This window comes from Oryzias latipes, chromosome 17 (assembly GCF_002234675.1).
Source record: "Oryzias latipes chromosome 17, ASM223467v1".
NCBI lineage: Eukaryota > Metazoa > Chordata > Actinopteri > Beloniformes > Adrianichthyidae > Oryzias > Oryzias latipes.
In genome coordinates this window covers 17,958,083-17,981,612 of record NC_019875.2, presented here as the reverse complement: position 1 = coordinate 17,981,612, position 23,530 = coordinate 17,958,083, and the positions used below count along the sequence as shown (strand labels likewise).

Below are 23,530 nucleotides of genomic sequence, written 5' to 3'. Positions count from 1 at the left end.
AGGGTTAAAAATGTTTTTGCATGAAGTGATTGAAGTTAGTGTTATGTAAAATCTTTAAAACTTTTAAAGATGTAATTCTCTGCATCCTGTTGAACTCCCATTTACAAGTGGTCACTATAGCTTGCAGCTTTAGCTGTGATTCCTTTTGACATCCCGATTCAAACCCATCAAAGACAGCATTTCTGATTTTGGAAAAAACATGTTGAGAGAGATGGACAGCTGTAGTTCTGGTTGGCTGTACCTGTATTGTCTAGCTTTGGATCAGGCTGTGAGGGGCTCCTCCGCCCTGAATGCTGGAGTCAATTTCTGCCCCCCACCCTCTCTGTAGCCCTCTGCATTAGAACTCAATCAGCTCCCTGAAACAGAACAACACAAAGCAGTACGTCCCCATTGATCTCTCTACCTATAGTGCCTACACTAGAGCAAAGCAGAGGATTAAAAATTCATAAGCGTATTAAGGACTATAAGAGCATTATTCGTGTGTGTGCTGTGACTGTCTAATACGGTTTGGTACCAATCATTCCTTACCCAGAACACGCACAAATACACAGTCACTGCAGTGGCCTGGGTGCTCTCCAAGTGTCAACACTATCATATGGCCCCGTGTGTGGTTTGGCACTATTCCCTTGTTGAGTCCTATACAATGTTCTGGCATGAACACCTGCTTGACACAGCAGATTGGCACTAATCGCTTAACACACAGAGCCATCTGTAAGCCAGACCACTGGCTCCTCCATCTTCGCCAATCCCACTAACAGTACTTTACTGCGTTCTGCTCCGACTTCATCAGTCAAAGTGTGAAGGCAAATGAGCCAAATTAAATGTTGGCTCAACACGCTGAGAGGCTGCACAGCAATCCTGTGAGGCCCTGTCCATCTGTGTGCACCTGGATATTAAAGCCTAAACCCCAATTTGACATTATTTTATGGATCAAGCGATATCCAGCTGAGCCGAAGCCCTTAAGGAGAAGATTGACCTCCAGCACACAAGCAAGCACAAACCAACTTCTCTCCCAGTGGGCTTCAACAGCTTGAAGCAGACACATCGGAGTCGCTCTTTGTTCAGCACGTCGACTACGCACGTAAATTTGTCATCAATTTGTTTGTAGAAGAACCAAGACCGTTGGTGCAACACGGTGGATCTAAGATACATTTCTTCTGGTCATCAGGACCTTCTCCACAGTCATCAAATTTTGACCTCTTTAAGTCCCACTTAAATCATATTTTGATCTATTGTAAAACCTGAGGTCTTTTAATTATAATTATGCCGTTTATAAGCAAAAATAAAATAAAATAAACTTTATTTTTTAGGAAATAGTTTCTACAGAGCAGCAGGAAAGAAAGTTACATCTGAGTCATGGGCAGAACTTCCCTTATTTCCCATCATAACTTTTTTTAGATGATGTCCCGTTAGCTTAAAGCCTCTCATACCCCCAACCTCACATTACTTGTGCAACTAAAATATTTTGAGTTAGGGGCCACCAGTAGAAGATGTACATGGATCTATTTGTCTGCAAGCAAATGCATCACAATGGAGCGGAGCAGGGAGCTTGTGGCTTGCCGACTGTAGCACTTACGCCACCGTTTCAAGCTTTTTCAAATGTGCCTGTTCCTAATTCACAACGATGTGAATAAAAAATACTCAGTAATGCCATTTTAATTGTAATTTTCTAAAATTTATTAAGAAAATGTCACAAGGGCATGGTAAAAAAAATCTTTTTCATTGGTGTAGGTCTCTAAAACCTGGCCTTATTGATAAGGGCAGACGTTGTCATGTTACTGCTTAGGCGGCTAAACCGGCACCAACTTCGACAGTGGCTGCAAAGGAAAGCAATATATGTGCTAATTGTCATGATGGGTTAAATAAAGCATCAGTTCAGAGAGAAAGTTCCCATCTTACAGCTTGTTTTTGTCCAGATAGTGAAGCTAAAGTTTGTTTTAAAGAAGCCAGCGCAGTGATATCGAACATTTATGCTATGTGATCGCAACTTCTTTTTTAGGTGTGCATTATCACTGTGGACAATCACTTTTTAATCCTCACCCAGCAGCCAATCAGAATCGAGGATTCACCTGGACCATGGTATAAATGCATGAAAATCACATTTCGGATTATATAACCACAGTAGCTAATTGCGTTTATATGTGGCCCTATGACTACGTGTGTAATGGGTTTGCTCACATTCTAGCTCAAGTCTTAAGAAGGAACATACCAAGCAAAGTGTAGCCACGCCCACAAAATGATCCTAATAAATTCAAAAGCAGCACAAGACTGCAGAAATGAAAGTTGTGCTGCAGAAGAATTCCGTGGTAAATGCTGCCAAACCAGGTTTAAATCAGTCTGAAAGATATATCATAAACAGGACCTTTCAGTCCAAGAGGCAGGAGAACTGACAGGTCTGACCTACAGGAAAATGAAAAAAGGCTTGAATCAGTCTGGCTTTCTGCCTTTAGGGAGGATCGATGCATGGAGGAAAAAGCAATGCTATTAATTCTACTGAATACGTCCATTCCCATTGGTGGGTGCAGATTGGTAGTGATCATGACTAGCCTCTTGGGCAAACAAGATCTGGTACTTTCGCTACGCCTCAGTAGACAATTGATTCATTGACTTTTTTACGACTACCATGAAAGGACCACAGGAATGTAAATCAATTTCAATTGCAGGCTTAGGAAAATGGACAAAAACTTTTACAGCGTTTGAAAATGCAAATAAAAAAAAGTTTCATCATTTTACTCACCCGTCCAATGAGCACAGGTTCCGGCCCGGCGTACTCCTCAATCACAAAGAACTGGTTCCAGATCCAGCTCCTCCTGCTGCGAGAACGCGAGCCCTTCCCCCCCATACGGCTGCGTGCCTCCTCTTCGGGCTCTGCCTCCTCAAACACAAGGCTGTTTTCATTTTCTGGATCAACAGTTTGGATCTCAGAATCTTCTGCAGCGTGACTCCATTCAGGGGCAGGCTGGAGCCGCAGGACATGGCTGCTGTTGACAAGTTTGTTGTCTTCATCTGTCGGGTACTGGGCCGTGCTGAATTCTGTCTCGGCAGCGCGAGCTGATTCTGTTAATGGGTCTCTACGGGAATCTGCTGCTCTGTCCCCCACTTTCACTCCCAGAGTTTGCATTGTCAGCACAGGAGGAGGAGAATCGTTTTTCGCTGAAGGGACGTGCGCTGAAAGACGTTTTGTCGATGGAGACGGCTCCTCTGCTTGGCTCGTGGTTTCTTTCTCGGGGCTTAGGTTCACCTCGCTCTGAGGCGTTGACAGGAAATGGACAAGATGTTTACTCTTGTTATCACCACTGTTTGAAGCCTGAGCGCCCAAGTCATCTTGCCCTTTACTCAAAGCTGGCTTGACTTCTTTTGGAGGATTAATATGAGTATCGACCAGTGGGTATCGATTAGGATCTGGACTGGTGACAGGGCTTGCATTAGGAAATGCAGTCTGATTATCAGTTACGGTCTGAAGCTGAGTGACAGCCATGTCTTGTCTCTGCATTTTCTGAGCCTCTAAATGACCATGATTAACGTCAATTAAATCCCTCTTTCTGCTCCGGCTGCCCTTGCTTGGAAAAGCCAGACCAGGAACAGACATTTGGGAATTGACGATCCGAACTAGGTTCTCTTTAGAGAGAAGCTTAAGAACTCCGTAGCTACCTGTGAGGTTCAGCTTCCGATTTGAGTCCACACTGAATCCCTTGCCGGGCGTTCCTGTAGAACGGGTGTTTAAGTCAGATCTGCCTCTGGATCTCGCTCCTGATCTGACTTTGGTTTTATTGGAGTGTAGGTCCGGCTTGTGATGGACCATGAACATTTTGTCCGGCCTTCCTGCCTTGCAACACTCGACACCCTTAGTGTTGTTTTTAACTTTCTTCAAATCCTGATTTAAGCGCTTGTTATTGGCTAAAATGAATGTGGTCACGTCTTTGGTGACAGACTCAACCTCCCGTTTGGGCTTGAACAATTGCCTCCCCTTGTTATCCGCTGACGCAGGATGATTCTGCAGATTTCTTGAGTAAGAAAAAGATCTAGTGTCACCCATCTGCTCGTGACTAATCGTGTTTCTAAGAGTCACCATGGGCATTGCATTGACATCCATGCTTGCATCCCATTGGTCTGCGGATCTGCTGTCCCCCAGCTTCGCCATGTGCAGTCCACCCACTCCTCTCCTGCGTACAGTCTTACTGGCGGATGCATCTTGCAGAAGCACATCCCACACGCACAGGAACACCAACAAAAGCCGATTTCTTGCAATCATGTTGTCTCGTGGCCAGACGTCCTAATTTGAACAATACTTGATAGTAGGCAGGCCTTGTTTTCTGGTTGTCTTCATTCTCCTCTGTGTTTTTTACGTGCCTCCTCTCACTCTCCCGTCTTCTGCCCTTCACACTAAGTTGGAGGAGATGTGCCAATCACTCTTTCCCCCCCCACACCATCTAATATCGTCCTCTCTAAGAAAGTCTCGCTCCTTTATTTGCACTCCTCTTGTGAAGCGTCTCATTCAGTTTTCCACGGAGAGTTGAACACCCTGAGAGAAAAGATAAGGATAATTAAGCCAAAACTTTAATCATTGTGCTGCATTAATTAAAAACAGCTGCAAAGACAGGTAGGAGAACTCACAGAGAAGCAGGATAGACCTTTTATTAGGGCCATGCCACATTTTTAGAGGCAGACAAAAGACATTTAAGCAACCATTTTAACCTTTCTAATGATATACATCTCCATGAAAGGCAGAGACAAAGCTAAGAAAGTGCTCTGAGCTTTGATTAATGGTAATAAGTGTCAAGCATTCTGACAGCAGTGTTAAAGAAAGGACCAACTAGGACACGTAGCAATGCATCTTCATTTCACTTTGATGTGTGATTAATTAGCGGGATTGAAACTTTCCTTTGATCAGTCCTTATAATGTCAATTCTGATGCAAGTCGCGGACGCAGATTCACTTTGTAGCCTGGGGCCGTCTAAAAGGTTCCTAGACCCACGCGCACGCGAGACATGCTTTCAGCAATTCCGCCATGCGTTCGAGCCGCAAATGAGAATCCCACGCCAAATCAAAATGTCAGATATCAATCAGTGTGCTTGTTTTAAGATAAGAGCAGACACCCTTCACTGGTGTTCAGCAATGCCAGCCTACGCATCTGACAAGTCAATAAAGTGACTATTTGCCAGATCGCATTAACACACCGACCTTTTCATTGCTGTTATGCGTTCGGAGACAGATAAGCACAAGGAAGTAGAAAATTTACCGTTTTAGTGTTATTAACTTTAAAAAAACAGCCCTAATTTATCTCAATAAGGAATTAATAATCTCTAAAAGTTTTTTTTTAGGTAGACAACACCAGTAGAAAAAATAAAGATTTCCTTGGGCAAGACGTTATTGCTTAACTATGTAGCCACATGGGGACCTCAGTGTGGGTCTCCCTGTGACAGTCCCCAGCCAAGATAAAATACAAAGTTGTGTCAGGAAGGGCCTCCTGCGTGAAATTCTCTACTAAACCACCTGTGCGAATCAGTGAGAGCTGGTTTGCCTTGGTGGAAGGGGAACAACAACACGTTAAAAAAATGTACTGGAACCAATTGTCTTAATTAAGGCTAGACATATGTGTTTCTTTCGTTAGTCACTTCTTTTTGTGTGCAGATGTCCGTTGAGGGTTTCAGCCAACGGGTCTTAACATTAATTTGGTTAGGAGCTGTTGAGAATTACACAGTTTACGTATATTTAAGGTATTTTATACGCAGTTTTTACAGACATCAATTGTACGTGATTTTTGCAAGATGCATATGCAATTTTGCGGCTTAATACAACCGTTCCACACACTTTCCACGTCTAACAGAGTTTTCACGCATGTACCACCGTGGTACAACTTTTTTTTTGCTTAAGCAATGCACATATCGCATTAATATTATGCAATTGACACATGAATCACTAATAAATTGCATATGAACAGAGCAATAATCATGCACAGTTCATGATCTACGTGGATCTACGTGTTCTTTCCGTGGTTTATTCATACTACGTCCGTGGTTTTAACGGTGTTCATTTGTGATACATCTGTTAAAAAGTCCACAACTTTTTCACTTTTTCCACATATATTCATGTATGTCCAATTTTCATCCATGCAATATGCCCTAAATGTACGTAGCGGCTGTGTGACATGACATTTAGACAGTACAGCCCAAAAGGCAAATATAGTTTAGAAACCAGCAAATATTTTTATCCCATGGCCATGGGTGAATGGTTGATTCTGATTGGCTGCAGGGTGTGGATTAAAAAGTGATATACCACAGTGACAAGTGGTTTTATGGTTTACTTTAACCTGTTTGGCTAATTTAATCAATTTGAAGTCTGGAATGCTGCAGAATAGAAAGAAAAAAGAATCAAAAGAGGTGAAATAAGACACGGGGAAGAATTAAGCTATTCAGGCTGTTTCTTGGAAATAAACTTTTGCTGTATCATCTGGACAGAAACAAGCAGTAAGAGGTGAACTTTCTCTCAAAACTGATGCTTTTTTGATCCTATCATGATGATCCGCATATCACTTTCCTTTTTGTAAAAAAGCCACATAAACCTAACAAATAACAAGAATAAAAAGTACTTAAAATTGATTAAATACACATTTCTTTCGTTAGTGACTTTGGTATGAGCGGGACAATGGCCTTCAAGGTGTCCATTCCTCAGAAATGAATGGACTTTGAGGAAGAGTCTGATAATGGACACCTCGTCGGCCATTATCCCTTACTTATTTTGGCTTCTTTGAAAAGGGTATTAGGATTTTCGTGTATGTGCATGAACCCCCCCCCCATTGGTTACAAAGTTAACTGACCTGGCTTCAACAGCTTACATACAGAAGTCGAAAAATCGCCTCTTGGCTTTCAGATAAAATCCGCAAACGTGGCAGGAGTTTTTATGGAGGTGTGGACGTTTTTATTTGTATTTGACATTTTAACTGCTATGTGACCAATCAATAAAGATTTATTTTACTTACTGCTTGTGTCCCACCTCAACCAAGCAATAATTGGAAATTAGAGTGCTTTTAACCCCTGGTCAATTAAATGTCCCACTGGTTGTTTTTCATTGTTTCGCACAGCCTTACAGTTTTACAAAAAGTCTGTACTGTAATACCACCTGTCAGGGTAATTTGAATGCTTGGGTGATGAATGATTCTCAATTATTTAACTGCAATGCATCAGCATCATTACGCAGTCCTATTATTCTGCCCTAATCACTTGAGGACCATGCAAACTTGATTTCAACTCTTGAAGTTCCACTCCAATCATATTTTGAGATGTTGTAAAAGTTGTCCCAGTGGTCTTTTAAATATGTCTATGCAGTTTTTAGGACATACTTTGTGCAACCAAGCAGAAATTCATCAGAAATTCACCTCTCCCATCATCCCTTTGTTTACACTCTTTCCTGCTAGCTTACAGCCCCTCACAACCCCAAGCTGAAATTAACGGTGAAACAAGAACGGCGAACAATATTGGAGTTGTACAGTTTTGAGCCAGATGCCAGCTCAGAAGAGGTAAATTAAGACGTTGCTGTATCTATTTGTCTGCAAGATGAGGCATCAGAATGGAGTGGAGCATGGTGACTGTGGAACAAAGAAGAGCTTTTTCAAACTGTATTTTTTCATCTGTCTTGATTCATCCTGACCTGAATCGAAAAAGTTTTAAAATAAACTCTTGTGTATATGTCTTAAATTAGGAGAAAAATCCCACAAGATCGCGTTAAAAACACCAAAAACACAGTTTTCTCAGAGTGGGCCCTTTAGCTACGTTCACGCCGCCTTCGGCAGCGTGTGTTTAAGCAGCCACTTCCCAGAAGAGCCAACCCTTTGAAAAGTGATCATGAAGGAGGAATTATTAATTGTGGTTTGTGCTCGGCTGGAATTTTACAACACCTGGTCTTTCATTTATCAGAATGGAGCTGTGAAAGAAAAAGCCGGGAGCAAGATTTGCTAGATTTGCTAGATCCTCTTACAGCTGTAGGTGGCAGACATGCACTAGTAAAAAGTAGAGAAGAAGAAGCCCCTCCCTGCTTGTCCAGTGTGAACATTGTGGGCCAATTGCGCGTTCAAGAACCTGTGTTTAGCACGCTTAGCGCGTCACATGCCCAGTGTGTTATTGGCTCAAAAAAATGTATATTCTTGTTTGGTTCGATTAGTAGGAGTAAATGTAACCCTTGTCTACATTGTAGCTGTGTTTTATGTATTGATGCAGCTTAGATTTTCTCCAGTGCTGCCCGGTGAGGTTTGTCTGGACACATGACACCTGCTCCTCTGCGGCGCAGACGGCCCCGTCAGCACATTCACTGGGGCATGAATGAAACCGAACAATTCCTCCTGGAATACTTTTCACCTTTTTTCCTATTCCATTTTTCCATTTCTCATCTTGACCTTTGCGCTCCCAGCGTCCTCTGTTTCAGCTCCCTTTTTAACTTTCTCTGATAAACAGTAAAGCCCCCCGCCTCCCCCTCCACATTCTCTCCCACTCCACCACCTGTCTTTCCTTTGTCCCGTCTATTGTTGTAAATCTCCGTCTATCCCGCTTCTTTAACCTGCTGTTGTTTTAGGATCCTCTGTGATGCTGCATTCAATCCTCTTTTCCTCCCTCTCATCTGCGTCAGTCACAGGCTTGTCAGGGCCTCCCTCCCTCTCTGCACACTCAGACTTCAATCAATCAGCTGATCTCCTTCCTCGGCCTTGCAGCATCAGAAGTGACAGGTGTCTCGTCAGCTACCTTGTTGACGACAAGAGCCAGCACTGTAATTGTCTGTATAAATCCAGCCATCAAGTGATAGATTGTAACCAGAATATGGAGTGCAGTACATACACGGGACTCCCTGCGACAGGAGAGGGAGAAACATGCGATGGAGGCGGTTATGGGGCTCGGCGTTATCTCAAAGGTACAGCACGGGGGCGCCGATCGGATTCAATTCAATGGTGGCACTCCTCTCCCCCTCCTTCTCCCTCTTTGGGAGGAACTTATCAGGCAGGAGTTTGATGGCCAGGCAATCATTGCCACGGGCACCTTGTTAACAAGCCTGGGGCAGGTGGTCGGATGCAGGGCGGAATATCAACACGGCACTCCTGCCTGCTGAGCAAGAATTTGTAACGTTCCCATGTGGGAGGTTCTGTCAATGTGGGTTTTTCTTTGAAGCCACACAGTGTGAATAAAACCACTCTAATTCTTAGATTGCTTCATCTTTTCATCGTATTCAAGGGAAAGAATTCACTCACATCGGAGTTGAGACCTCTGTGAAGTGCTTCTCTATGTCAAAGCATCTCACGAGTCGTGCTGGGCACCTTGAGGAAAGTGTGTTGTTACGCCATTACTGAGGATAATTGGGTGCTACAGTACAGAGCAGAAGAGAACTCATATTTTCTCATTAGTCTTTTATAATTTAATGAACCATAAATCTTGGTTTCTTTTTGTGTGTAACCAGCAAAGATCACAGCATGGACTCCAACCCTTCCCTCCCATGTAATCCAATGGTTTAAAAGTATATACTGTATTTTTCGGACTACAAGTCGCTCTGTAGTAAGTCGTATGCACTGAAAAATGCATAATAAAGAAGAAAAAATCCTAAATAAGTCGCACCTTTATTTGACAAAATACGAGTACAATAAAGGACATTTCATATTAAACGGGAAATCATAATAATTGGAGTAGAAGACAATAATTATCGTACCACATGGATGCTTATTTGGCTTCTTGAAACATAAAAGGAAAAGGATATGAGTCTAGAATATTTAGGCAACATATGACCAGTAATCCAGATAACCATAGAATAGAGAACATACTAACAAGTCAACTAAACTTTTTTAAATCACTTTAAATAACTCTGTTTTGCTTTCTCCTGCCAAACCTGGCATGAAGCTGCATTAGCACCAAACGCGATTTGCACATCAGTGGCATCTAGTTTTAATATTAAGTCAATAAACAGACCCGATCAGAGGTTGTGCAATGGGATTTGAGCGTTAGACATTGGTCTGTAAGCACCTCGCTTTGGGCGTTCCATTGCATCATGAGTTGAAAAATCAGAACTTTGGCCAATACGACACATCACGTCAACCTATCAGACTCTGCTTTGGCATGTGACGTGTTAATGACATAATCGGTGTGTACAGTCAAAAACTAACATCTGATCGTTCTACATCTAAACTTTATGATGTTGTTTTTATTTGTATGAAGACAATAACAAAAAGATCCTGTATTTTAATTTTTTTCTCAGACTAATGCGGGACAGCAAGTCGTCAAACTGGGTCACAGAGAGATGGAAGTACAGCTGAAAGCAGCGGCGGTCTGCAGTAGATGGTGAAACTCACCGTACTGGTAGAATCTCTGAAAGTTCTAATGAACCCATTTATTATTATTTAATTAAAATAAACAGTCAATGTTTCCATGTAACAAAAAGGCTGCCAACTTTACGTGTTAGCTCCTCCCACACGCATCTGGAGCGTCTAATTTAGGAACACCTTTTAGGACGAGCATTGAATGACAAATTTGACATGCGTCAAAAGTATGTCATCGTATTTTAGGACCAAGCGCATTTTCTGTGTTTCTGTCAGTCGCAATTACAAGACACACACACCTGTAGTGCACTCTAGTGGTTGTTAGGGGGAAGATAATGAACACATGGGCGTTTAAAAAAGATTACAGTTCATAGTACATCTTTTAGTGCATTTTCATTAAGGAAATATCTCAACTGTTCTCTTTGTTCTGCTCTGATTTTTCTGAAAAATTATCAATTCACTATGGCGTCATTCGTAGACAAGGTAGATCTTCACTATTGATCACAGTGAGCTGTGAGTTGTTGCTTGCCATCAATCCCTCTGGCCCTACTGGCAAACAATGATGCAGACGCTCCACAGGAGCAGCAGCACGTCTCCCCTGCACTCATGCTGGGTTTAAAAGAAGAGGTTTGTTTTCTGTGCACATTCAAACTACCTGTACTCACAAAGCCTTGTTTATGCACCCTCTCACACTTGCATTCATGAATTCACACAGGCACCAAAAGACCTGAACACACTTAAAGAAAACCACTTATATCTGCACTGGTACCGAAAGTAACAAAAGCTCTGGGGACTGCCTCTCTGGTCGTGGTGGAGTCAAAGAGAAGAAAGCGAGCGCTCCCTCACACCAGGATGGAGAAGAAATAACAGCCACCCCAAAAGAATTATGCATGGAGTAACAAAGCCGAGCTTCATATGAAAGACAAGGGGGAGAAAAAAGGCTACGCTTGGTGGAACGGTTCTGAGTGTTTGAGCGAAAGAGGATGGGTGGTTGAAAATGGAAGTGGGAGGTGGCATCTTTGGAAGACCGACCAGGTGGTCTTAAGTGCAAAGCCACGTAAAGCAGCTCTATCTGCACCTTGAACTTCAGCAGATAAAAGCAGGCCTGTCAGAGAGGATGAAAAGAAACCGGAGCTTTATTCTGTTAATGTATGAATGCCTTTTTACCCCATGTCCATGACCTTGTCTCCACTGCAGCCTTAAAAAACCACTGACAGCAAGCACCGGCGTCTCTTGGGAGCAGATTCAGCAACAGTTTGCAAACTATTTGATAAATAGTTTTTTAATTTTTTATTAGGTTTTAAGTTTGTTTTTGCTTTACATCTTCCCAAGATTATCTCAAAATTAGTCAAGAACCTATTGTCTCATTAAGCCCTAGGATCTAGTAATGAGGAAATTATTATTAAAAATCATTTTTGCTCCATACTCCATGCTCCAAAAACCTGATTTAAAACAAAGTAAACCCTAAAATTTCACTGTAATTTTTGGGTTCAATTTTAAGAATGTTATTTTAAAGTTCAATAAATGTTTGGCAAATTAGTAGTATTCATTGCTATTATTTGAAAATGCAAATTTAGATTTATGTTCAAAGAATAAGAGCTATTAATAGGAGCTAAACTTATAAGAGCTTTTAGATTTTACAAGGATTTATTTACACAATTTATACTTTAATATACTAGATTATACTAGATTTAATTCTCATTTTGTCCCTAAATGAGTCATTTCCACTTCTTAAACTAATGTTTGACTCGGTAATCAAAATGAGATATATATACGTGAATAAAAACTCAAAAAATATTTATTTTTGGGCAGTGTATTTTTGTTTTGTTTATTTATTAGGGGCAAATACAAAAAAAAAACACATTGAAACAATCTGATGCCTGTATCACAGTGTTTATAGCCAAGACTAAGTGGGACCACCCGTCCCTAGAGGAGCTTTTACAGAAATTGTAAATAAACAGTAAAAAGAGAATACCACCAGCAAAAAAAAAAAGGTACAATGTACAAAACTGTACCCATTTGCATGCTTCACATACACACATGAATATTTTATACGATATGGTTGCACTGCTGTTGCTTTATTTGTTTTTTAAATGTTTTTAGTTAAAGACTTTATATTAATAGGAAGACTGTTCCACAGATTGGCCCCTTTTCACTGAAAAAGTATGTTGACCAAATTATGTTTTATGAAACTGGTATTTACACTTTTAGTTGCTGTTGTTGATCAAGAAGTTCCTAACCTTTTAACAAATTTAGAAAGCAGCTGAAGGGTTAGGATTAGGTAAATCATAAAAAAAAAACAGCTTTAAATGGCTAAAACAGATAAAATTCAATTAGAGGTCATTCTAACAGTTGTCTTTTTTTTAGCAATTTTCTTTTTTCCTTTTTGATTACTTTTTTGGAATTCTAGATTTTGATTTATTATTATTAGATTTCTTGTTGAGTAAAAATTGCTTTCTGCATGGAAAGATCATTTTACGTTTTAGAGATCTAGTGATTTAATTCTTTAGGTTATTGTTCTTTTCCCATTTTTAGGCTTCCTCTTTGGTGCAGAAATAGGCAACTCCCAGGAGAGTTTTGGAAAGAACTGAGAAAAAAGTCCCCAGAAACAGCTGCAAAATGTCTGCTCTTCACAGTCGAACACCATTACCACAATTTATGGTTACAGGATTCTGATATTCAGGCCACTTAAGAATGGCTGCTTGCCTGCTGGTAAGATTAAGACCAAATATTCTCAGTGTAACACAGCACTGACAGGGGGCTTTGGATTAACATGGCTTTCGGCTAGATCAGTGGGGTTATAATAAGTGGCTAAAGTCTGAGCTTGTAAAATACATAGCAAGATATGAGCCTACTGTGAAACAGAATGTGTGGTGAACAGAACAGTGGGTTTTCACAGAAATATCTTTAAAAAATATTTGAGCTAAACATGTCCTACATCTGTTTGGATTTCGATGAAAGAACACCGCTTTTTTTTCCCCACAAGCACTTCCTGTAGCCTTGTCAAAGCTTGCTCATTTTTATTTTGGCTACAGACTGCATAATCATAATGAAAAGACCACTGAGAATGGTTTTACAATAAATACAAGTTAAGTTGGAGTTGTGAACCCGCAAAAACTTGTTGCATCAACAACCTATTCATTGCAACCCCGCCTTGCTTCAACCTTCAAAGAATGCAAAAAAAATAAATAAATAACATGTCAGAAATGTCAGAGCTGCACTTTACATCTTGGGAGTTTTTATTTTTTATTTCATTGTTCCGACATTGTTCCCCTTTGCATCAGAACAGTGAGGTTGATATGCCGTGTCATAGCTAAGAAGCATAAAAAAACACTTCTCTACCATCACAATAACCCATTTAAGGAAGAAAAGTTCTAGAGTGTTTTGTAACATAATTCTAGAAACATTTCAATAATTGGTTCACGTAGAAAACCACTTAGTGGATCCATCTACAGTATGCTGAAAAATATATATAAGTGCAACACTTTTGTTTTTCCCCCCATTTGTCATGAGATTAACTCAAAGATCTAAAATAACGATTTCTCTAAAATATTGTTAATAGTAAGCACTTCTACTTTCCATCCCACCTCACAGGTGTGCCATATCAAGTTGCCGATTAACAGCATGATTATTGCACAGGTGTGCCTTAGACTGCCCATGATAAAAGGCCACTCACACTGTTTTGTTTCAAAACCACTCAGGATCTGGTGTGAACAGTGTCTGCCTCATGCAGTGCAACACATCTCTTTCGCATAGAGCTAAACAGGTTGTCGAGTGGCCTATGGTGGCGGTGGGGTTATGGTATGGGCAGGCGTATGTTATGAACAAAGAACACAGGCGCATTTTATTGATGGCATTTCGAATGCACAGAGATACAATGAAGAGATCCTGAGGCTCAATACATTTTACATATATTTTGCAAGGATGAAACTGGTCATATGTGAATACATGGGGAAAAAGGGAGAAAAGCTGTGGTCTTTACGTGAAATTTTCACAGATGTATTACGAACGAACCACGTTAAAACCAAGGAAGAAGTATGAATAAGCCATGCAAAGAACACATAGATCAATGAAGAGCACGAAGTCTGTGTAACTGTTGCGCTGTTTATATAAATTTCAATAGTTATTCATGCTTTAATTATGGAATTTGAATGTGATATGTACGCGATACTAAAGTCATTCCTTGTAGACATGGAAAGCCACAAGTCATCCACAATTGCGCAAGATTTACATAATAATTGAGTATAAACTGCGTAAAATATCCATAAACTGCGTAATTCTCAATAAAACAACAATTTTGAACAGCTCAAAACCAAAATTACATAAAGATCCGTCAATGAAACTCCTCGACGGACATCTGTGCACATCAAGGAATGAAGAACGCAAGAAACATTTATGAATTACGTATTTCATGCAGGTATCACCAAAGACCAAAATTTCATATGTGGAAGATGCGTTAATTGTACATAACGGCTGTGTGACTTTGTGTTGCAGCATGATAATGCCCGGTCCCGTGTTGCAATGGTCTGTACACAATTCTTGGAAGCTGAAAAGATCCCAGTTCTTACATGTCAACCCCTGAGCATGTTTGGGATGCTCTGGATCAGCGTTTACGACACTCACAACCCAAAAAAAAAAAAATTATTCTTTCAATCTAGCCTTTTCTTGTGGCCAGTCTAAGGCACATCTGTGCAATAATCATGCTGTCTAATCAACATCTTCATATGGTACAACTGTGAGGTGGGCTTATCTCAGCAAAGAAGTGTTCACTATCACAGATTTAGACATATTTGTGAACAATATTTGACAGAAATTGTTTTTTTTTTGTGTGTGTTACTAGAAATTGTTTTAGATATTTGACATTTTTGTGTTTCTTTATGGAATAGAGCCTGAAATTCAAGCATACACAACAAGATCACCTGATGCTCGCCAATGCAAGCTTCAATGCTGCCGCCCTCTTTGGCTACAGAATATAAACTACGAGAGGTGCAATAAAGATCAAATAAATCTAGACAGGAGACAGTCCAAAGAACCACAGAGTCAGGAGACGTGCCAGTAGGTCACGACAGGGACAATATTTGTGAGCCATGTTTTATTGTCTTGGCAGGGGTTCAAGCTGTACTCCGGTGTGTCTGGTCACAAGGTAAAGTGCTTGCTGAGAGTGCGAAGAAATACCCACAGAGACAGCAGTCTCCCACTGAAAGCTTTCAAATCTGTTTACAATTCAAGCCTTTTAAAGTCTTTAATTATGCATACACAGAGTGTGTGCAGCGGCGGGAAAAAGATGCAGAAATTTGTGCCACACTAAACTCTCCCAGCATGACCCCTTCAGGGTGAAAGATCCCTGTTCTGTTTACATCACATGTCCACGGCAAATTATTGTTGTGCCACTGAGCTTTAACAACATCTGACATCTCTTCACCTTTAGGCTTCTCCGCTGAGAAGCTGAAGGAGCTGATCAGCTTCAATGATCTTCATGCGCAAAGGTCACGCGATGTTTTTGTATCACACAGCTCCTCTGTTCTGAGCTCTCACTCTGTAGGTGCTCAGTCTGCCTTTCCGAATTGTGAGTCATCAGCTGCCACAGCAGTTCCCGAAATTACACTTGATGCCTATCAAAGCTGTCTCTCTTCTTTTTCCACCTGGCTGCATGTGCAACATCAAAAAGCTATCTGATCCTTTCAACACACTGACTGACATTTTTAGCAGAAGTCCTTGGGAGTTGAACAATTGCTTTGTCTTTCTAAAGTTGTGCAAAGAAAAAATGCGTATTTAAATGGCTTATAGAAAAGATTTTTTTTTTTGAAGAAAGTTTTCAGGAAAAATTAGATCAGACTATCTCGCGTGACAAAGGATAACATTTCAGCTCAAGAGAGCAAAGTCTCAAAGTGGGGATTTTGTCTGTTTGGCTTTTCGTGACTTCCTTTTTGTTTACCTTTCAAGGGCGTTCCTTTCGAGAGGCTGGACAAGACAGTCATGAAGAGGACAGATTAGAGAGGGTCATTTTGGAGATTAATAAACGCAACACGTCCAAGGTTGTCGCTGATAATATGTGATACACCAAGAGATGGCACATTTTAAAATAGCATCAAGGCCACTGGCCAACAAGGAGAGTGAACAATGACACTCCATTCATTCCACCTTAATCGGCCCAATTCCCTTTTCTCCATACATTACTACATTTCTTTTGCAGTTTATCCTCCACTAAGACAGAGTCAGAGTGAAGAGAGGAGAGTGCAGACCTGCTTTTAATGGTCTGATGCGATCAATAAGCCACCACTGAATGTATTACATTTTATCTTCTTCTCCGCAGGTGTTCTAGACTTTTTTTTTTTACCGTATATTCCCCATGGTTATGTAGACTAATAAACAGGTGTGTAACATCATTAGGATTAAAAGTTGTCCACCAAGTTAGTTCTGGTCCCTGAGGGACGATTTAAGATTAAAGGCGTCTTATGCAGGTTTTAATACCAAAGTGTTTTCTTGGAGGGAAAATAACATTTTCCAGCAAAACAAATATTTTGCCACCAAGTCACTAGCAAATGAATACAAACTGGGAAAGGCAGAAGTTTTTTTTTTGTGCTTGTTTTGTTTTGTTTCATAGATGTTTGGCCCCAACCTTAACTTTACAAACCAAAAACCCATTTATTTTCTTAACCTGCTTTATCCCTTTAAGGGGTCACAGGGCTGCAAGGTAGCGTGAACTATGAATCTCTTCCAAGGACGAGAGCCGGGATGGTGGCAGATGGTGGGAAAAATCGGAGTATCTGCGGTGTACCATGAGTGGAGGATGCCCGTCCAGGAAGGCAGCCAGTCGGGTGGCTGACTTCTGGGGTGGGTGTAAATCATGGTGGCCTTCTTGTTCCCATGGGGCCGCCGGTAACATGGACACCCAACCGCGGGTAAGTGAGATTGCCAAGGGACGGGTCTGATAACCCTTTTCCGATACACGAAAGACCTGGCGTCATAATTCTGTCCGGACACAAACTGCAATTATCCATTTCTGCTTCGTGATAATGTTTGCAAGGGCTGGCACCTACGTATATTGAAAAGGATGCTACCCAAAAACGAGTCAGATATTGGTTAAAGTTCTGCGTTTTCGCAATATGGCAGTCAGAAGTTCAACTGGTTGAACTTCCAGTGCACGATCAATCAACGCCTGAGCCCACGACCGGACTTAAAAATGTGCGTAAATTATGTCTCTCGACAGCAGCAGTTTCTTTTTCACTGGTCAATATTTTGCGCATGCTTAAGATTCCAAAGACACAATTATTCCTGTAATTTATCAAAGAACCTAACAACTGTCTTAATCAGAGTGCATGTACAAGGTTTTATTTTGGGGAGTAGCACACATTTTAATAAAAATAACAGTCTACAGAGAAAAATTGAAGAAAAGCGAATCACAAAATCATTTATAGGGCAAATCTGATGTACTGAGAAGGTAAAGGCTTGTATGTGATAATCAGAGGATTAGCCGGACTAACCGGTCCTTCTTCATGCCCCCTCACCTTGGATAGTCTGCCTCCAAGTAAGCACGGTTTGAAACGTTGTGATACATCAGCAATTTGGTCTTCTTCAGTCTGGTTTGTTTCCGAGTGTCACGTGTGAAAGCAAACCCAGCTTTAATAAACAAAACAAAAAAAACATGGGATACTCACTTCAGTCCCATACAGACCAGTCCATGAAAATATTATTTGACCACAGCTATAGACAACAATCCACCAAACCTATGATTTTCTTTCTCTGAAAACACCCAATTATGCTGCTAGCATATTTAAATCACAGTAACAAACCCTATCTTTTACAAAAGCACCTAAAGTCTGAGTCAGATCGCCTTTTGATCTATATTAAAAACGTTTCATGTGTTCTTAGCATGCCATTAGCCAAAATCTAAAAACCTGTGCCATTTTTCTAGGACATAGTTTCTGCAGTGGCAGGAGTTCATTAGAAATTCACCTCTGAGTTGTGGGTGGGACTGTTTCCCATCATTCATCTGTTTACACTCTCTCCCTGTACAGCACATCACAACCCAAAGCTAACATTACCAGTGCAACAAATATGGCGAGCATTATTGAAGCTACCCAGCCGTATAGGTTTTGAGCCACATGCCAGCTCGGACGAAGAAAACTAAGACGTACACGGATCTAGAAGTCTGCAAGTGAATGCATTAGAATGGAGCAGAAAAGGGAACCTGCAGCTCAACGATTGTAGCACCTACGACACAGCTATAGGCTTTGTCAAACCGTTTTTTTTTTTTGCATGTGCTCCTGTTTCACAGTAATTTGAACAAAGAAATACTTAAAAATTCAATTTTTTTATATCTTAATACTTGAGAAAAATGGTACAAGAACATGCCAAAAACACAATTTTGGGGTCTTAAAAACTTGCACACATTGCACACCACTTGTTTGAACCTCTATCAATGAACGACTCGCACCTTAGTAACTTATTGTTCTAATTGATTATTTGGAAACCTGCAACCTTGGAGCTATATTTACATTATTTATACATTTCTGAATACTGTAGGGCAAACCTTTTAGCTACCACTGCTGATTATATCTAATCATGTCAGCGGGAGTCAAGGTCAATCCACAAAGGAAACAATCCACAGAAACAGGAAATCTATGGCTAACACCCAAGACATCGGGGGGATGTTCTTTACCTGCTTACTTGACTGCCAAGAGCTCTTTTGGTGGCACAAGAAGGGATCAATCTACAGCCTGCCCATTACGTCATGGAGGATCAATATTCAGAATGGCAGTGGCCTGACACTATATATGGCCGGTGGACAGGGAGTACAAATTTGGTGGTTTTTGGTACCCGTACCATAATTTTAGAGCATTCTAAACATAAACTGTGCTTATCTTCTTCATCTATTCAGCTCTGGTTTTCCACCGTGTTTTGTCAGAGTGGTGTATCCTAAGGATGTTGTTGTGTCCTGCTCTCTTATCACGTCCTGCTGAATTCAGTTTTGCTTTGCTGGTTGAACGAGCCTGGAAGCCTGCACAGTCACAGCCTTTAATCTCCCTTGTTGAAACCCCAGTCATATTAGCATATTCTCCCTCTTCCATCTTTTTGACTTTTATGTTCCCTAGATGCTGTTTTTCCCTCTGCGAAATGACGGAAATTTTATTTATGGAATTCTTTTTGTCTCTTTCTGTTCTGGTCAACCAGTTGTTTTCTTTTGTTTGTTTTTGAGCGGATCAGGAAGACAGAGCAGATTGCGACATGTGTAAGTCACCGTCACCATCAGAGGGGGTGAAAATTAAAAGTGAATGCTTTGCACAGGAATATGTTGTGTAACATGTGGTATACTACAACGGCAGTGCAGCTGTTGTTTTCCTTGCAGCTGGAGCAGTTGTCAGCTGAAATGACAGCGTCTGCCATGAGGGCACCCGGTTCATCATCCTGTCCCCTTTTTTTCTTAATTCAGCTCCTAGCTGCATTGTTTTCATCAGAACTCCATTTAATGCAGATAAATAAATCCAGTTGGGAGTGAAGAATAAATTTCTAAGCTGCATTTTCCAGGCTCAGCAGGGTAGTGCTGGAGATTAAAGTTTGTCAATGCATTTTTTTTTTCTATCAGTCATTCATGCTTTGAAGTATTTTGCGTTTTGACCCTCCATCACATTGACTCAAAGACCCGCTCAAAAGAAAATTGTGTTTTTGGTGGTTTTAACACACTTGTGGCCTTTTTCCCCATTGTGGAGGACAAATAAAGAAAATGTCTTCATTCAAATCATTGTGAATCAGGAGCAGACCAAAAAGTGCAGCCCTGTAGCTGTGACGTAGGTGTTACAGGCTCCAATATTGCTCGCCATTTTTGTTGCACCATTAATGTGAGGTTGGGGTTGTGAGGGGCTGTAAGCTAGAGGGAGAGAGTGTAAACAAAGAGATGATGGGAAAAGAGATAGGCTTATGTCAAGGGGTGATTTGCCTTTGCGTCTGTGTATCCTCTTTTTACATTTTGTTTCTTTCATCCTTGATCTGTTACTCAAAAGTCCTTGAATGACACATGTCAACATGCTAATGAGTCGCAGGTGTGTGATCGGGGCTGGTTGGAGTTTGGACTCCCTAAAAAAAAAGGAACACCACCAGTTGAGCTGGAAAAGCTGCATACACAGTGCCAGTGCGGAAGTGCACGCTGTGGAGTCGGGGCTCAGTCACATGGCGGGTACCGCAGAGTTGGACCCAGTGAGCAATGGAACCACAAGGTGAAGAGGGTCACGACCCACACCTCTCTCAGATAAGTATACCCTCAGTGTAATTACATCCAGCCCAGGATGAGGTTTTCTGAACCAGTTCTAACAAATTTTCATTGCATGCTTTTTTCTCTATTTCACTGGTTTCTATTGGGTTTTATTTGGTTCTTTTATCAGATCATGGCAGGAGCCGTTGGACTGCCAGAGGCTGGACACTTTAAAAAGAATAAACATGTGGATAACAAACTTTTCGAACACATACCTGGTTGTGGATCTACTAGAGTCTGACTGTTTCACACTTACTTCGCGCAAACAACTCAGAGGCGAATTTCTGCAGAAACTATGTCCTAGAAAAAAACATTTTTTCTTTTTTATTTTGCCTAATAATCCTAATAAAAACACCACTAGCAATGCTTTTACAATAGATCAAAAGATGATCGGAGTGGGACTTTAAAATTATAAAAAGACAAGACAGATATCCATCCTGGAACAAGAAGAAAAAATTGCTGCAAAGCCTCTAATACTTTTACCATGTCACCTCATAGGTGAAGTAACAATTTCAGCAGCTGAGGCCACAGAGTTAGGAGTCAAGGACACTCAATTCATGCCTTTGGTTCCCCCTCCGTGTTTTTTTTCTCCATCAGGGATAGAGTCAGCAGCCATGAGGATCTCACTGAGAGAATCCCTTCCCTCTGCTTTTGTCTCTAATATGAAGCCGGGCTGGTAAGGGCCACCGCCTTTCAAAAAAGACGGCTGTGTCTTTCCTATAAACCACATCTATGGCCGTGGAGAAGCTTACACTGTAATCCCGCATGACGGATTGAGTCTGCCGCTGCAGTGTTCTCCCATCTCTTTCCTTCCCTCTTTCCTTTTTCTGCTGAAACCTGTGTGGCGGGCACGAGCTAAAGCATAGTTTTTGTCAAGCAAGGTGTAATATATGTGCAATATGAGCGAGGATACTTCTGCGCGCTTTTAGCTGTGTGCACTCCTGCAGTTGTTTCGTCATCACAACAGCCCATTAAGGCCTGATGCAACACATGGGTGTTTTACCACCTATGGTTAAGACGACGCTTCAGGTCTGAAACCAGGAAAAATGCAAAGCAGCCCTTCAAATCGTCTGCAGGGGAAATTTTCCAGGGCAGTCAAAACACTGCGGAAGAGGGGGAACGGAAAAATAGGTTGAACTGAAAAAGAACAAAATGTAAAAGATCCCGTCGTGACGACTTGCACAGCATAAGAGAATAAATCCCAATGGGAAGTCTCGGTGAAAGCGAGCGCTGTAGAGGTATGCAGATGACCTGGATTTCTGCATCCATGACTCCCATGGCATGGAGTACTGCTAGAAACAGCCTGTTTGATAAAGACCATTTAAATGCTCATGGATCACTGCTATTAGGACTCCTTTGGGTCTGATTTTCACCTGTCCTGATCTATTTATTGTCGTGTCACTCTTCGTCTATTTGTCCTCTCCTTCCTTCTTCCTCAGTTGCCGTGTGCTCTGTTTCTTTTGCCCCTCAGTCTGCAACGTAATGTCACCCTTCAAGTCACCATATATGTATTAGCCATTCAAAGATGTTTCTGTGGCATTTGCGAGACATTATCGCCAAATCGCTCCCACCCCCCACTCTCCACTCTATCTCACTAATCTTCCTTAATCTTTCAGCCCAGACTGAAGTGAGAATTAGGTTCTCACCATCCCTCATCAATCTCCTGCGCCTCCCCTTCTTCCACTTTCTCCAACCATCTTCTTTGGCCCCGGCATCCCTGTCTCCTTCCTCCTCCTGGCTCATCCCCGCCAGCTGCTCTCTTAATCCTCCCTGCTCAGTTTGTCTCCCTCGTTTCTCTCATCTCACCTCGTCTTCTGCTTCACGTCATCGCCAGAGCTGCAGAGGTCGTTTCTGCTTTGCCCCCCCCCCTCGTGCCTCAATCTCTCTATCGTCTTCTCTTTCAATTCCTCACTACTGCGCGTCTCCCTCTTCAAAAGGCTCAGGGGACTCCTGTGTGGTACCCCATCAGTTGACCCTGAACAATGTCCTTACCTGCACACTGCTCCTCTGCTGCACAAACTTTTAATATGCATCACCCAGCACCCTCTGAGAAGTGAAAGCTTTGTTGATGATGAGTTTTGCTAATTGCACTAAGATATTCCTTCTGCCCCACAGAGTGCAGGAGGCACATAAAGCAAGCATTAACAGAGGCAGTTTAGACACCACAGAGATGAATTAATAAAGCTAAAAGCCAGAAGTGTAAACAATCCTTTTCATCACATCAGAAATGGGAAAATCCCCAAAAAATAAACGATCTTCGGCTGACTAGAACATCCAACCCAAGTTACTTTAGAAATTTATTACATGCCATCTCGTGTTATAATTCGTAAAGTACAAGTTTCTATGTCAAAGCCGCACGAGGGAAACAAGGTTCCTTTTTGTGAAATGCACACTTGATGTTATTTTTGTCTTCAACTGCCTGCTGCAACATTTTACTTAAAAGTGCCGACTGAACTGTGGAGGAGTACGGCGCCAGCTGTGATGTATGAGCGTCCCCGAGTAAAGTCATGTGCTGCCTCTTAAGTCCAAATATAGAGCTTTTGGGTTCTAATTGTAACCTGAAAAGTAGCCTCCCCTCAGAATTGTGTAAAACCCATGAATCAAATTTTAATTAAAAAATATAGATATTATTTATCAATAAAAAAATACTTGCAGTTTTACTGTGCTGCCCTAAATTTGTTATTTTTCTCTCCACAGCGCACTGTGTTCTGTGCTCTGATTGGCTCTTGACCTCGTCAATCAATCTCATTGGTGCCATTCTTACTGCAGGGTTGCCAGGTTGGGCAGTTTCCCGTCTAATTGGGTGGTTTTGATTCTGAATTTGCAGGCAAAAATTGCTTTATTCTTGTGGAAATAATTTGGGTGCTTCTGCTTTCCAGAGTTGTTTCGGCATTCAGCTTGCCAGAGTTATATAGATCTTCTACGTAACTTCGGTGTGTAAACTGGCTAAGACGATGTCCGACACTGTAATTTTCTCTGGTCCCCTGCCGAAC

General features: G+C 41.4%; 1 protein-coding gene across 2 annotated transcripts in view; it reads right to left on the bottom strand.

Annotated features, from left to right (window-relative positions):
* The window catches only part of cdh24 (cadherin 24), a 246,994-nt gene that overhangs the window by 155,294 nt on the left and 68,170 nt on the right, over nt 1-23,530 (bottom strand). For both annotated transcript variants that reach the window (XM_011486562.3, XM_020710942.2), the window contains one exon: nt 2,738-4,522. In XM_011486562.3, coding sequence (XP_011484864.1) covers nt 2,738-4,252 — 1,515 coding nt within the window. In that variant the 5' untranslated portion in view covers nt 4,253-4,522. The remainder of the gene's footprint in view (nt 1-2,737; nt 4,523-23,530) is intronic.